General features: G+C 41.9%; 1 protein-coding gene across 4 annotated transcripts; it reads left to right on the top strand.

Moving 5' to 3' along the window:
* The first annotated feature begins 719 nt into the window (after nucleotides 1-719).
* Nucleotides 720-8,949, top strand: LOC110498186 (MAPK/MAK/MRK overlapping kinase). 4 transcript variants are annotated; one of them, XM_036955177.1, is made up of 12 exons: nucleotides 720-835; nucleotides 1,772-1,886; nucleotides 2,299-2,388; nucleotides 2,489-2,559; nucleotides 2,686-2,764; nucleotides 2,922-2,970; nucleotides 3,107-3,285; nucleotides 3,452-3,553; nucleotides 3,662-3,835; nucleotides 3,974-4,097; nucleotides 4,299-4,490; nucleotides 8,618-8,949. In XM_036955177.1, exons 1-12 carry the CDS (start codon nucleotides 790-792, stop codon nucleotides 8,693-8,695), a joined length of 1,299 nt encoding a protein of 432 aa, XP_036811072.1. In that variant the 5' UTR covers nucleotides 720-789; the 3' UTR covers nucleotides 8,696-8,949. The 4 variants fall into 4 exon arrangements, with proteins under 4 accessions (XP_036811072.1, XP_021430479.2, XP_036811074.1 ...); XM_021574804.2 differs by lacking the exon at nucleotides 720-835 and adding an exon at nucleotides 934-1,129; XM_036955179.1 differs by lacking the exon at nucleotides 720-835 and adding an exon at nucleotides 949-1,140.
* The last annotated feature ends 5,552 nt before the right edge of the window (nucleotides 8,950-14,501 follow it).

The raw sequence follows: 14,501 nt of genomic DNA, 5'->3' as shown, positions 1-14,501 counted from the left end.
GCTGATTTCTTTTGATTTTCCCAAGATGTCAAGCAAAGAGGCACTGAGTTTGAAGGTAGACCTTGAAATACATCCACATCCACAATACCTCCAATTGACTCAAATTATATCAATTAGCCTATCAGAAGCTTCTAAAGCCATGACATCATTTTCTGGAATTTTCCAAGCTGTTTAAAGGCACAGTCAACTTAGTGTATGTAAACTTCTGACCCACTGGAATTGTAATACAGTGAATTATAAGTGAAATAATCTGCCTGCAACCTATTGTTGGAAAGATCACTTGTGTCATGCACACAGTAGATGTCCTAACCGACTTGCCAAAACTATAGTTTGTTAACAAGAAATGTGTGGAGTGGTTGAAAAACGAGTTTTAATGACTCCAACCTAAGTATATGTAAACTTCCGACTTCAACTGTGTATATATATATATATATACTAAACAAAAATATAAAATATGAATATAAACACAACATGTAACGTGTTGGTCCCATGTTTCATAAGCTGAAATAAAATGGCCCAGAATTAGCCCAATAACTGATTAAACAGCATGATCATTACACAGGTGCACCTTGTGCTGGCGACAAAAGGCCACTAAAATGGTCAGTTTTGTCACACAATGCCACAGATGTCTTTAGTTTTGAGGGTGTGTGCAATTGTCATGCTGACTGCAGCAAGGTCCATCAGAGCTGTTGCCGGAGAATTTAATCTTTATTTTTATACCGTGAGCCACCTCTAACATTGTTTTAGAGAATTTGGCAGTATTTCCAACCGGCCTAACAACCACAGACCATGCCAGCCCAGGATCCACATCCGGCTTCTTCACCTGCGGGATCATGTGAGACCAGCCACGCAGACAGCTGTTGAAACCTATGAGTATTTATGTCTGTAATAAAGCCCTTATGTGGGGAAAAACGTTTTCTGATTGGCTGGGCCTGACTCTCCCGTTGTTCGGGCCTAGCTCCCAACTGTTGCAAATTGCGTTTATATTTTTGTTCTGCATAGATAGCCAGCCACTGTAACGCCTCAATCACATCGAGTGTGTCATTGCAATTTGGGACACCAGAAGTACATTAATTTCCAATGGAACGCTGCGTGTGCCTTGCACTATTGCGTTACAGAGGACGAATCTGTACGTTCTGTGTACGTTGGATTTATCTAACATATGCGTAGACGGTTTGACAAAGATGGTAGCAGAATGTTATTAATGTTGCACACATATCCAAATTGTGCCGCGTACCATTTTTTAAATTCACCTGCAATGTCAGTGTGATCGAGGCGTAACCATTGTAACCAGACAAATGTATTGTTTTCAATCATCCACCTTTTAGGTCAGAGAGTTGAGGGTGCGGTGTGCCTGGTTACCAGCTAACATGGCTACCTAGAGCAGCGAGGCGTTTTTTTTCTTCTCTCTCTCCAGCCTTTCAATCTCGGGGGAGCTATCTCGATCAGCCAACTAGCAATCTTTCCACAACACGGCTGTTCCATGAAATTATCGCAATGTTTTATTTAAATATAGGACTAGTATGGATAATCTACTTCTGTGCAGTGAACACTTTGAAGAATGGATAGTACGTTACTAGCTATCGTTAGCTAACCTTACATTGGCTAGGAAATATCGTGGCATGTTAAATTCTGTTCCAGGCAACTTTTCATATTCTCATATTTATACAGCTAACGTTAGATAGCTGCTAGCTAGAGCTGCATGTTTTTTTTAAATAATTATTACAAGAGTCACGTTAGCTACATGTCTAAACTCTGTTTTGTTATGCAGATTACAAGATAATCAACAAAATTGGAGAAGGGACATTTTCAGAAGTGGTGAAGGCTCAAAGCCTGAAAGATGGGAAATATTATGCGTGTAAAACGATGAAGCAGTCACTCAGCAGGTAACTAACTATCAGGTGTGCTGCCTTATAATTGTTCTGCCTGCTGTTTGCCTTGAGCTGCTCTACGTCCTCTGTGTGTATGGACCCTTGCCTTGAAACTTGAGCTAGCCTGCCTAACCCTGCCTATCCAACTGGAGGTCACTGTCAACATACCCTGACTGTGACCTTGCGAGGTTGAGTTCGGCTAGGGACAATGTTGCTTTTTAGAACAGATTTTTCTAAGCCTGTACATTAACGTTTATTAACCTGTATAGCTAACTACTCTTAACTCTCAATTTTGTGAATCGTCTTTGAAAATAAGTCATGACACGATGATACATGTTCTCTACAATATAACACGTGTTGGTGGTTATCAGTCAGTTACAGAGTTAATAACAGGTTTCGCTACATGGTTTTATTGTTTGTTGCTCAGCCTGGAACAGGCCAACAACCTGCGAGAAGTCCAGGCCATGAAAAGACTGAACCCTCACCCAAACATCATTCAGCTGCATGAATTGATATTGTGAGTACAATGTTTGTCCCTGTCTTTTTAATTGTTTGTGCGAAGCCTCAACTGAACAAGAACATGATCATTTTTGTCTGATTCATTCAATGTGTTACAGTGACAAAGAGTCAGGGACTCTGTCCTTGATATGTGAGCTGATGGAGATGAACATCTATGAGTTCATACGAGGTCAGACCCACAGTGAAACTGCTACTGTGAATGACATAAAACGTCTACCACAACTGTAACTACAGCACATCAAATTCTATTCCCCATTCAGTTATCTTGTGCATTCCTAACTTGTCTCACTTGCAGGGAGGCAGCAACCTTTGCCAGAAAGTAAAATCAGACACTACATGTACCAACTTTGCAAGTCACTCGATCATATGCATAGGTAAGAATGAAAATATGGAGACGGGATCTTGTCCGTGTATAAATACATTTCCTACAGACCTTTTCACTGGCACAGAGGGGGTTTTAAGGGTCTGTTTTTTGTTGTTGTTGCTTGCCCTAAAACTGAACAGTTGTACTGTGTTGTTATCTTGGTACAGCAACGGGATCTTTCACCGGGACGTTAAGCCAGAGAACATTCTAATCAAAGTAAGTAAACATTTTTATTTTGAATTTTTTAAAATTATGATGCTAAAAACCTTGCCTGCTGATTTGGTAAATCAGAAGTGTTACTGTAACATTGTTTACCATATGTTGTCCATGACTTGGTTGGTTGCTTCCATAGCACGACGTGCTCAAACTTGGAGACTTTGGCTCGTGCAGGAGTTTGCACTCCAAACCTCCCCACACAGAGTACATCTCCACCCGCTGGTACAGAGCCCCAGAGTGCCTCCTCACAGACGGCTATTACTCACACAAGATGGACATGTGGAGTGTAGGATGTGTTTTCTACGAGATCATCAGGTACCTTTCATCTATCATCAAATCGGACACAGAACTGCTTATGTTCATTCTAGTAGGAGACTTTGGTTGTGGCCCTCTACGGTCGACGCCACAGACATTCGTGAACAGCTGCTGTCGCGTAAATAGCCTTGATGACATCACAGACGATCATGTTTGTGTATTTCAGTCTCAGCCCTCTGTTTCCGGGAAGCAACGAGTTGGATCAGGTGACCAAGATCCATGATGTTTTGGGTACACCTGACAACAGTCTCCTTCAAAAATTCCCTCAGTATGTTTGTTAGATACGCTTATCATGTAATGAAGACCAATGACTTACAGTATGTTCAGTGGAAACTATTGTCCTCAGTGACAGTGTTGTACATACATTTTTTGACAGGTCTAGGGCGATGCGTTTTGACTTCCCTCTGCGGAAAGGCAGTGGAATATCTCAGCTCATCCCAAACTGTTCGGCACCCAGTCTGTCGTTGCTCTACCAGATGCTGACCTACGACCCAGAGGAGCGCATTGGCGCAAGAGCGGCGCTACAGCACATCTTTTTTAGAGAGCTACGGTAAGCACACAAACTGTACTGTATAAAAACACATAGACATACTGTGCTTTATAATTGTAGTATGTGTAGTGTGAGAGAAAGTATTTAATTTAATTCATATGGTAAATGCCATCTTCCCTCCTCCTGTCCTTGTCTCAGGCTGGCGGAGAGGAGAGCTGATAGTCTGCGCAGGGCCATTGTGACTGTAGAGGGAGGAGAGAGCAGTGGGACCCCCAACTCTGTCGATCACCTGCGGCGCATGGCCAGACAGGGCAGGAGGCAGGTAAGAGACGGACACATCTCCTAAAATGGTTGACCCTACATCACATTTTATGAGTAATCAACCACATTACAAAAGGTAGGATAAAATGTCTTTATATGCTACATACTGGGAAAATGACAAAACATTCCATAATTTGGATGTACTTTGCCCTACTATGATGGTAGGTCCCTTATGATGGAATAATATTATTATGTTTTGCAGCACAACATAAAGCACGTTGCCGAGCCTCTGATCAGACGCAAAGCCCCACATGTGGAATTACCAAAGCTCAATGTGGTAGTGCCTGCACCCCAGATTACCTACCCTGTTAGCACAGTGCCAGTTCTCACCATCACTCACCGTGGGTCCCTCCCAGCCATCACATCAAAAAAGTGCCACTCCCGGTTGGCTAAGGTAAACACACTGTATTATGGTGTACATTTTAGGACATCCCTATGGGAAAGGGGGATACGTAGTCAGTTGTACAACTGAAATGTGTATTTTGCATTTAACCCAACTCCTCTGAATCAGAGAGATGCGGGGGGCTGCCTTAATCGACATCCACGTCTTCGGCGCCAGGGAACAGTGGGTTAACTGTCTTGCTCAGGGGCAGAACGACCGATTTAAAATAAAAATGTTACCTTGTCAGCTCGGGGATTCGATCCAGCAACCTTTCGGTTACTGGCCCCAACGCTCTAATCACTAGTATGTCTACTCCCTTCGACAAAATGTCCTGTACAGACATGACTTTATTGCCCATCTTAAATAACATCTGAGGCTGTATGTGTCAAGAATCTCCGAGTAGGAGTGCTGGTCTAGGATCAGACCCCATCCGTCCATGTAATCTTATTCATTATGATCTAAAAAGCTACACACATCCTAGATCAGCATTCCTACTCTGAGACCCTTGATTTACAGCCTTATGACTCAATAGAATAGCGTGTTGTTCATATTTTTATTTTTTTATATTTATTTCACCTTTATTTAACCAGGTAGGCTAGTTGAGAACACCTTTATTTAACCAGGTAGGCTAGTTGAGAACACCTTTATTTAACCAGGTAGGCTAGTTGAGAACAAGTTCTCATTTCCAATTGCGACCTGGCCAAGATAAAGCAAAGCAGTTCGACACATACAACGACAGAGTTACACATGGAGTAAAACAAACATACAGTATAAACAAGTCTATATACGATGTGAGCAAATGAGGTAAAGGCAAAAAAGGCCATGGTGGCAAAGTAAATACAATATAGCAAGTAAAACAGTGGAATGGTAGATTTGCAATGGGAGAATGTGCAAAGTAGAAATTAAAATAATGGGGTGCAAAGGAGCAAAATAAATAAATCAATTAAATACAGTAGGGAAAGAGGTAGTTGTTTGGGCTAAATTATAGGTGGGCTATGTACAGGTGCAGTAATCTGTGAGCTGCTCTGACAGTTGGTGCTTAAAGCTAGTGAGGGAGATAAGTGTTTCCAGTTTCAGAGATTTTTGTAGTTCGTTCCAGTCATTGGCAGCAGAGAACTGGAAAGAGAGGCGGCCAACGAAGGAATTGGTTTTGGGGGTGACTAGAGAGATATACCTGCTGGAGCGTGTGCTACAGGTGGGAGATGCAATGGTGACCAGCGAGCTAAGATAAGGGGGGACTTTACCTAGCAGGGTCTTGTAGATGACATGGAGCCAGTGGGTTTGGCGACGAGTATGAAGCGAGGGCCAGCCAACGAGAGCGTACAGGTCGCAATGGTGGGTAGTATATGGGGCTTTGGTGACAAAACGGATTGCACTGTGATAGACTGCATCCAATTTGTTGAGTAGGGTATTGGAGGCTATTTTGTAAATGACATCGCCAATGTCGAGGATTGGTAGGATGGTCAGTTTTACAAGGGTATGTTTGGCAGCATGAGTGAAGGATGCTTTGTTGCGAAATAGGAAGCCAATTCTAGATTTAACTTTGGATTTGAGATGTTTGATATGGGTCTGGAAGGAGAGTTTACAGTCTAACCAGACACCTAAGTATTTGTAGTTGTCCACGTATTCTAAGTCAGAGCCGTCCAGAGTAGTAATGTTGGACAGGCGGGTAGGTACAGGTAGCGATCGGTTGAAGAGCATGCATTTAGTTTTACTTGTATTTAAGAGCAATTGGAGGCCACGGAAGGAGAGTTGTATGGCATTGAAGCTTGCCTGGAGGGTTGTCAACACAGTGTCCAAAGAAGGGCCAGAAGTATACAGAATGGTGTCGTCTGCGTAGAGGTGGATCAGAGACTCACCAGCAGCAAGAGCGACCTCATTGATGTATACAGAGAAGAGAGTCGGTCCAAGAATTTAACCCTGTGGCACCCCCATAGAGACTGCCAGAGGTCCGGACAGCAGACCCTCCGATTTGACACACTGAACTCCATCTGAGAAGTAGTTGGTGAACCAGGCGAGGCAATCATTTGAGAAACCAAGGCTGTCGAGTCTGCCGATGAGGATGTGGTGATTGACAGAGTCGAAAGCCTTGGCCAGATCAATGAATACGGCTGCACAGTAATGTTTCTTATCGATGGCGGTTAAGATATCATTTAGGACCTTGAGCGTGGCTGAGGTGCACCCATGACCAGCTCTGAAACCAGATTGCATAGCAGAGAAGGTATGGGGAGATTCGAAATGGTCGGTAATCTGTTTGTTGACTTGGCTTTCGAAGACCTTAGAAAGGCATGGTAGGATAGATATAGGTCTGTAGCAGTTTGGGTCAAGAGTGTCACCCCCTTTGAAGAGGGGGATGACCGCAGCTGCTTTCCAATCTTTGGGAATCTCAGACGACACGAAAGAGAGGTTGAACAGGCTAGTAATAGGGGTGGCAACAATTTCGGCAGATAATTTTAGAAAGAAAGGGTCCAGATTGTCTAGCCAGTGCCTTGCGAAAGTATTCGGCCCCCTTGAACTTTGCAACCTTTTGCCACATTTCAGGCTTCAAACATAAAGATATAAAACTGTATTTTTTTGTGAAGAATCAACAACAAGTGGGACACAATCATGAAGTGGAATGACATTTATTGGATATTTCAAACTTTTTTAACAAATCAAAAACTGAAGAATTGGGCGTGCAAAATGATTCAGCCTCCTTAAGTTAATACTTTGTAGCGCCACCTTTTGCTGCAATTACAGCTGTAAGTCGCTTGGGGTATGTCTGTAAGTTTTGCACATCGAGAGACTGAAATTTTTTCCCATTCCTCCTTGCAAAACAGCTCGAGCTCAGTGAGGTTGGATGGAGAGCATTTGTGAACAGCAGTTTTCAGTTCTTTCCACAGATTCTCGATTGGATTCAGGTCTGGACTTTGACTTGGCCATTATAACACCTGGATATGTTTATTTTTGAACCATTCCATTGTAGATTTTGCTTTATGTTTTGGATCATTGTCTTGTTGGAAGACAAATCTCCATCCCAGTCTCAGGTCTTTTGCAGACTCCATCAGGTTTTCTTCCAGAATGGTCCTGTATTTGGCTCTATCCATCTTCCCATTAATTTTAACCATCTTCCCTGTCCCTGCTGAAGAAAAGCAGGCCCAAACCATGATGCTGCCACCACCATGTTTGACAGTGGGGATGGTGTGTTCAGCTGTGTTGCTTTTACGCCAAACATAACGTTTTGCATTGTTGCCAAAAAGTTCAATTTTGGTTTCATCTGACCAGAGTACCTGCTTCCACATGTTTGGTGTGTCTCCCAGGTGGCTTGTGGCAAATTTTAAACAATACTTTATGGATATCTTTAAGAAATGGCTTTCTTCTTGCCACTCTTCCATAAAGGACAGATTTGTGCAATATAGGACTGATTGTTGTCCTATGGACAGAGTCTCCCACCTCAGCTGTAGATCTCTGCAGTTCATCCAGAGTGATCATGGGCCTCTTGGCTGCATCTCTGATCAGTCTTCTCCTTGTATGAGCTGAAAGTTTAGAGGGACGGCCAGGTCTTGGTAGATTTGCAGTGGTCTGATACTCCTTCCATTTCAATATTATCGCTTGCACAGTGCTCCTTGGGATGTTTAAAGCTTGGGAAATCTTTTTGTATCCAAATCCGGCTTTAAACTTCTTCACAACAGTATCTCGGACCTGCCTGGTGTGTTCCTTGTTCTTCATGATGCTCTCTGCGCTTTTAACGGACCTCTGAGACTATCACAGTGCAGGTGCATTTATACGGAGACTTGATTACACACAGGTGGATTGTATTTATCATCATTAGTCATTTAGGTCAACATTGGATCATTCAGAGATCCTCACTGAACTTCTGGAGAGAGTTTGCTGCACTGAAAGTAAAGGGGCTGAATAATTTTGCACGCCCAATTTTTCAGTTTTTGATTTGTTAAAAAAGTTTGAAATATCCAATAAATGTCATTCCACTTCATGATTGTGTCCCACTTGTTGTTGATTCTTCACAAAAAAATACAGTTTTATATCTTTATGTTTGATGCCTGAAATGTGGGCAAAAGGTTGCAAAGTTCAAGGGGGCCGAATACTTTCGCAAGGCACTGTATTTCTTTTAACCCCATTTTTTTCTCTTTACCCAACAGCCAAGGGATGAATCCCACTGCTCTGCTTTCAAGACCTACTACATGCCTCCTCTGGATAGGAAACCTGGTGGCTACTGAGAGCCCCAACTCTTAAGAACTGTTGGTGTTCAACAGACCTGTTGTACCTGCTGTACATACTCTGATCTGATTTTTAAAAAATTTGGTTAGACATCGTTGAACAAAGCTACTTAGTTACTTCAAAGCCTGCTGCTTTCTTGTGAGCAATGCTAACATGGTGTTGGACAAAGGAATGTCCCATAGCAATAATTACCAGGGTTAATTTGTATAAGTCATCATTCTGGCAGATGAAATACAACATGATCCACAAAGTATATTTGACTCTGTCATCAGTATTAGGCAAATGAGCGTTAATAACCCAACCGTTTCCTAACTAGTTGTGTCATGTTCTTAACGGTTGTTGATAAATTCGCTCAAAAGTGAGAAAATGACTACTCACATGCAAAGCAGAACTTCCAAGGACGAGCTCTGATATACTGAATGTACAAAACATTAGGAACACCTGCTCTTTCCATGACAGACTTACAATGTGAAAGCTATGATCCCTTATTGATGTCACTTGTTAAATCCACTTCAATCAGTGTAGATGAAGGGGAGGAGACAGGTTAAAGAAGGATTTTTAAGCCTTGAGACATGGATTGTGTATGTGTGCTATTCAGTGGGTGAAGGGACAAAACAAAATATTTAAGTGGTTATGGTAGGTGCCAGGCGCACCAGTTTGATTGTGTCAGGAACTGCAACAATGCTGGGTTTCCCCAGTTTCCCCTGTGTATCAAGAATGGTCCACCACCCAATCCAACTTGACACAACTGTGGGAAGCATTAAAGTCAACATGGGACAGCATCCTTGCAAAACACTTTCAACAACTTGTGGAGTCCATTCAATGAGAAATATGAGGCAAAAGCAGGGGGTGCAACTCAATATCTTCCTAATGTTTTTTGGGGGGGTTTTTTGACCCCTTTTTCTCCCCAATTTCGTGGTATCCAATTGTTGTAGTAGCTACTATCTTGTCTCATCGCTACAACTCCCGTACGGAGGAAACACCGTGCACCTGGCCACCTTGGTTAGCGCACACTGCGCCCAGGAGTCGCTGGTGCGCGATGAGACAAGGACACCCCTACCGACCAAGCCCTCCCTAACCCGGGCGACGCTAGGCCAATTGTGCGTCGCCCCACGGACCTCCCGGTCGCGGCTGGTTACGACAGAGCCTGGGCGCGAACCCAGGGACTCTGATGGCACAGCTGGCGCTGCAGTACAGCGCCCTTAACCACTGCACCACCCGGGAGGCCCTGTTCCTAATGTTTTGTACACTCAGTGTATTTAATACAAATCTTATGAGAGATCAGGTTCATTGATTCAGCACAGTGCATTGAATCCCAGTGCTAGATCAAATCTGACTTTTGGAAATTCTCTTTTTTTTGCTCACAGCATATCTTCATGATACAATCAAAATTGTAGATTTGCTAGACCACCTGCGACTTCCAAAGCAATAGTCAAGTACATGACAATTACAAAAGTAACCAACTCCATAAACTCTCAATGTTTTAGTATCGCCCCTGGGTCTGGAGGGCCACAGGCACCTCATGTTTTTGATTTAACCAACCCGGAAGACCAGGCGGGTTGAATATATCACTAAACTGATCAATTACCTCAGTTGATCAGGTATGGTGCCTAGTTGGAACAAAATCCTTCAGTTCCATCAGAAACAGGGTTGCCTACCCCTGTACGACTGCATTGCCATAAGAGTATAACATAAACTATTGAGAAAAAGCAACATATTTTGTAAGTTATGTGAATGTTTTGCCTTTTTGTTCTATGACATATTACATAAGATTTTCCAATACCGTGACAGACTGTTTAAGTCATTTGAGACGGAGGTATTATTGTACATATGCAATGACAAGGCATATACAGTGTACGTCCATACTTATCCCAGCACGTATTGTAAAACTAGAGAGCTGCAAAGTTTCTCTCTAGAAAGTGCTCTTTCCTACACGGGTGGGGGTAGGGTACATTTTTACATACCTTCTATGTTTTACTAAATAAGTATTAAGCTATTTTACTGTTATATTGAACAAGCAAAGTGGAAGTGTGTTTCATGATGTGTATCTTATCTTTACAACCCACACGTAAAAACATTTCACCAAGCACTTATAAAAATCAATCTGCACAATAAAATGGACAAACAATCAGTAACAATACAAGTGTAATAGAATATATACCTTTTTAATGAAGAATAAAAAAAAAAAGTGTCAAATGTTAACCACAATCAAAAAATATATTCACTTCACCATTCGTTCCTTCTGTGGTTAGTGTGGGTGGAGTCACTTAACTCCTTAAATAGGTGTCACACGGAACAAGGTCCTACTGTGGGTCTTTTGGGACACATAGAAAAGCATTGCTGATGGTAAGCAAAATATATATTCTTTATCATAGTCTAAGACTTCCTGAGCTTCATAATATTTGTGAAGTTGACAGCAGCTTTGTCTGACTTCTGCACATTGTGATTATTCTAAGCGTTTATTTTGAGCATTTCATACATTAATCTAGTATATCAAAATACATCTGGATGAATTTTGTACTAGAGAAAAGAAAACTGCATTCTCAAGATTTTAATATAATTAATGTATATTTTTCTGCATTAGAAATATACCCATTTCCTTAAATGATTAGAACTTACACTACAGTAATAATTTGCTATTACCCCGATCACTCACTGAATTCCAATAATACGATAGAGCAGATTTAAATTAGAAATAATTACAATAAATGCTTAAAGGAAAACCCTACACAGGAAAAAATATCTTGGCATTTGTTTCATTAGTCCATTGTTGATATAGTCCAAAAATGTTTTACATGTTAAGATATACAGTACCAGTCAAAAGTTTGGACACACCTACTCAATCCAGGGTTTTTCAGATTTTTTAAAACTATTTTCTACATTGTAGAATAATAGTGAAGACATCAAAACTATGAAATAACACATATGGAATCATGTAGTAACCAAAAGTGTTAAACAAATCAACATTTATTTGAGATTCTTCAAAGTAGCCACTTTGCCTTTGACAGCTTTGCACACTCTTGGCATTCTCTCAGCCAGCTTCATGAGGTAGTCACCTGGAATGCATTTCAATTAACAGGTGTGCCTTGTTAAAAGTTAATTTGTGGAATTCTTTCCTTCTTAAGTTTGAGCCAATCAGTTGTGCTGTGACAAGGTAGAGGTGGTATACAGAAGATAGCCCTATTTGGGAAAACACCAAGTCTATATTATGGCAAGAACAGCTCAAATAAGCAAAGATCAAACATTACATCATTACTTTAAAGACATATAGTCTTACTTTAAGACATACGGAACATTTCAAGAACTTTGAACGTTTCTTCAAGTGCAGTCGCTAAAACAATCAAGCGCTATGATGAAACTGGCTCTCATGAGGACCGCCGCAGGAAAGGAAGACCCACAGTTACCTCTGCTGCAGAGGATAGGTTCATTAGAGTTCCCAGTTTTACTGTACCAGCCAAATAAATACTTCACGTAGTTCAAGTAACAGACATCAACATTAGGGAAAGGAGGATTGTAGTCTAGTCAGTTGTACAACAGAATGACTTCAACTGAAATGTGTCATCTGCATTTAACCCAAACCCTCTGAAATCAGAGAGGTGCGGGGGGCTGCCTTGAATTGGCATCCACGTTTTCTGCGCCTTCCTCAGGGGCAGAACGACAGATTTTTGTTTTTGGTCTACCATCTGCCACACTGATTTTTTACCTTGTCAGCTCGGGGATTTGGTTACTGGCCCAACGCTCTAACCACTAGGCTACCTGCCACCCCTTATTACAGGAATCAGGCCTTCATGGTCAAATTGCGGCAAAGAAACCACTACTAAAGTACACCAATAAGAAGAAGAGACTTGCTTGGGCCAAGAAACACGAGTAATGGACTTTAGACCAGTGGAAATTTGTCCTTTGGTCTGATGAGTCCATATTGGAGATTTTTGGTTTCAACCGCCGTGTCTTTGTGAGACGCAGAGTAGGTGAACGGTCTCTGAATGTGTGGTTCCCACCGTGAAGCACGGAGGAGGTGGTGTGATGGTGCTTTGTGGGTGACACTGATTTATTTAGAATTCAAGGCACACTTAACCAGCATGGCTACCACAGCGATATGCCATCCCAGCTGGTTTGTGCTTAGTGGGACTATCATTTGTTTTTCAACAGGACAATGACCCAACACACCTCCAGACTGTGTAAGGGCTATTCGACCAGTAAGGAAGGTGATGGAGTGCTGCATCAGATGACCGTGCCTCCACAATAACCCAACCTCAAACCAACTGAGATGGTTTGGGATAAGTTGGACCGCAGAGTGAAGAAAAAGCAGCCAACAAGTGCTCAGCATGTGGGAACTCCTTCAAGACTGTTGGAAAAGCATTCCCGGTGAAGCTGGTTGAGAGAATGCCAAGCATGTGCAAAGCTGTCATCAAGGTAAAGGGTGGCTACTTTGAAGTATCTCGGATATATTTTGATTTGTTTAACACTTTTTTAGTTACTATATGATTCCATGTGTGTTATGTAATCGTTTATGTCTTTACTATTATTCTACAATGAAGAAAATAGTAAAAATAAAGAAAAACCCTTGAATGAGTAGGTGTCTAAACCTTTGACTTGTACTGTATAACTTAAAAGTACAGAAATACAGCCGGTATATTTAATTTTGAAAGTTACACATCTTGAAAACTTGATTGCTGACATGCAAAACATTGGGAATATATCAACAACAAAAATACCAAAATATAGTTTTCGGGTAGAGTGTTCCTTTACTAGATATAAAAGGTTGTTAATAATTTCCCTTCCTAACAGCTGTCAGAGTTATTGCACTCCCAAAATGTAAAGCCATTTTCCTCTAATAACCTATTCTGAACAAAAATAAAACGTAACATGCTACAATTTAAGGATTTTACTGAGTTACAGTTCATAGAAGGAAATCAGTCAATTGAAATACATCCATTAGGCCCTAAACTATGGATTTCACATGACTGGATAGGGGCGCAGCCATGGGTGGGCATAGGCCCACCCACTTAGGAGCTAGGACCAGCCAATCAGAATACGTTTTCCCCAACAAAAGGGCTTTATTACAGACAGAGATACTTCTGAGAATCCCCCACCTTTCCTCAGATGATCCCACAGGTGAAGAAGCCGGATGTGGAGGTCCTGGGATGTTGTGATCACACATGGTCCGTGACCTACGGTTGTGAGGCCGGTTGGCTGTACTGCCAAATGCTCTAAAACCACGTTGGAGGCAGCTTATGGTAGAGAAATGAACATTACATTCTCTGGCAACAGCTCTGTTGGACATTTCTGCATGCCAATCGCACACTCCTTCAAAACTTGAGACATCAGTTGCATTGTGTTGTGTGACAAATCTGCACATTTTAAAGTGGCCTTTTACTGTCCACAGTACATGGTGCACCTGTGTAATGATCATGCTGTTAAATCAGCTTCTTGATATGCCACATCTGTCAGGTGGATTGATTATCTTGGCAAAGGAGAAATGCTCACTAACAGGGATGTAAACTAATATGCGCACAACATTTGAGAGAAATAAGCTTTTTGTGCATATGGAACATTTCTGGAATCTTTTATTTCAGCTCATTAAAAAATGGGACCAACATGTTGAGTTACTCACCAGACATGTCACCCATTGAGCATGTTCGGGATGCTCTGGATCAACAGCGTGTTCCAGTTCCCGCCAATATCCAGCAACTTCGCACAGCCATTGAGGGGCAACATTCCACAGGCCACAATCGACAGCCTGATCAACTCTATGTGAAGGAGATGTGTCACGCTGCATGAGGCAAATGGTGGTCACACCAGATA

Source organism: Oncorhynchus mykiss, chromosome 19, assembly GCF_013265735.2.
Source record: "Oncorhynchus mykiss isolate Arlee chromosome 19, USDA_OmykA_1.1, whole genome shotgun sequence".
Lineage (NCBI taxonomy): Eukaryota > Metazoa > Chordata > Actinopteri > Salmoniformes > Salmonidae > Oncorhynchus > Oncorhynchus mykiss.
This window is presented reverse-complemented; position numbering and strand designations above follow the sequence as displayed.

Excerpts from the sequence above, each read along its gene's own strand:
- LOC110498186 (XM_021574804.2), top strand. The coding sequence starts at position 1,081 with ATGGAACGCTGCGTGTGCCTTGCACTATTGCGTTACAGAGGACGAATC. Across the intron at positions 1,130-1,771 it reads GCGTTACAGAGGACGAATCT|ATTACAAGATAATCAACAAA; the intron begins GTACGTTCTGTG and ends TTTGTTATGCAG. Across the intron at positions 2,971-3,106 it reads CAGAGAACATTCTAATCAAA|CACGACGTGCTCAAACTTGG; the intron begins GTAAGTAAACAT and ends TTGCTTCCATAG.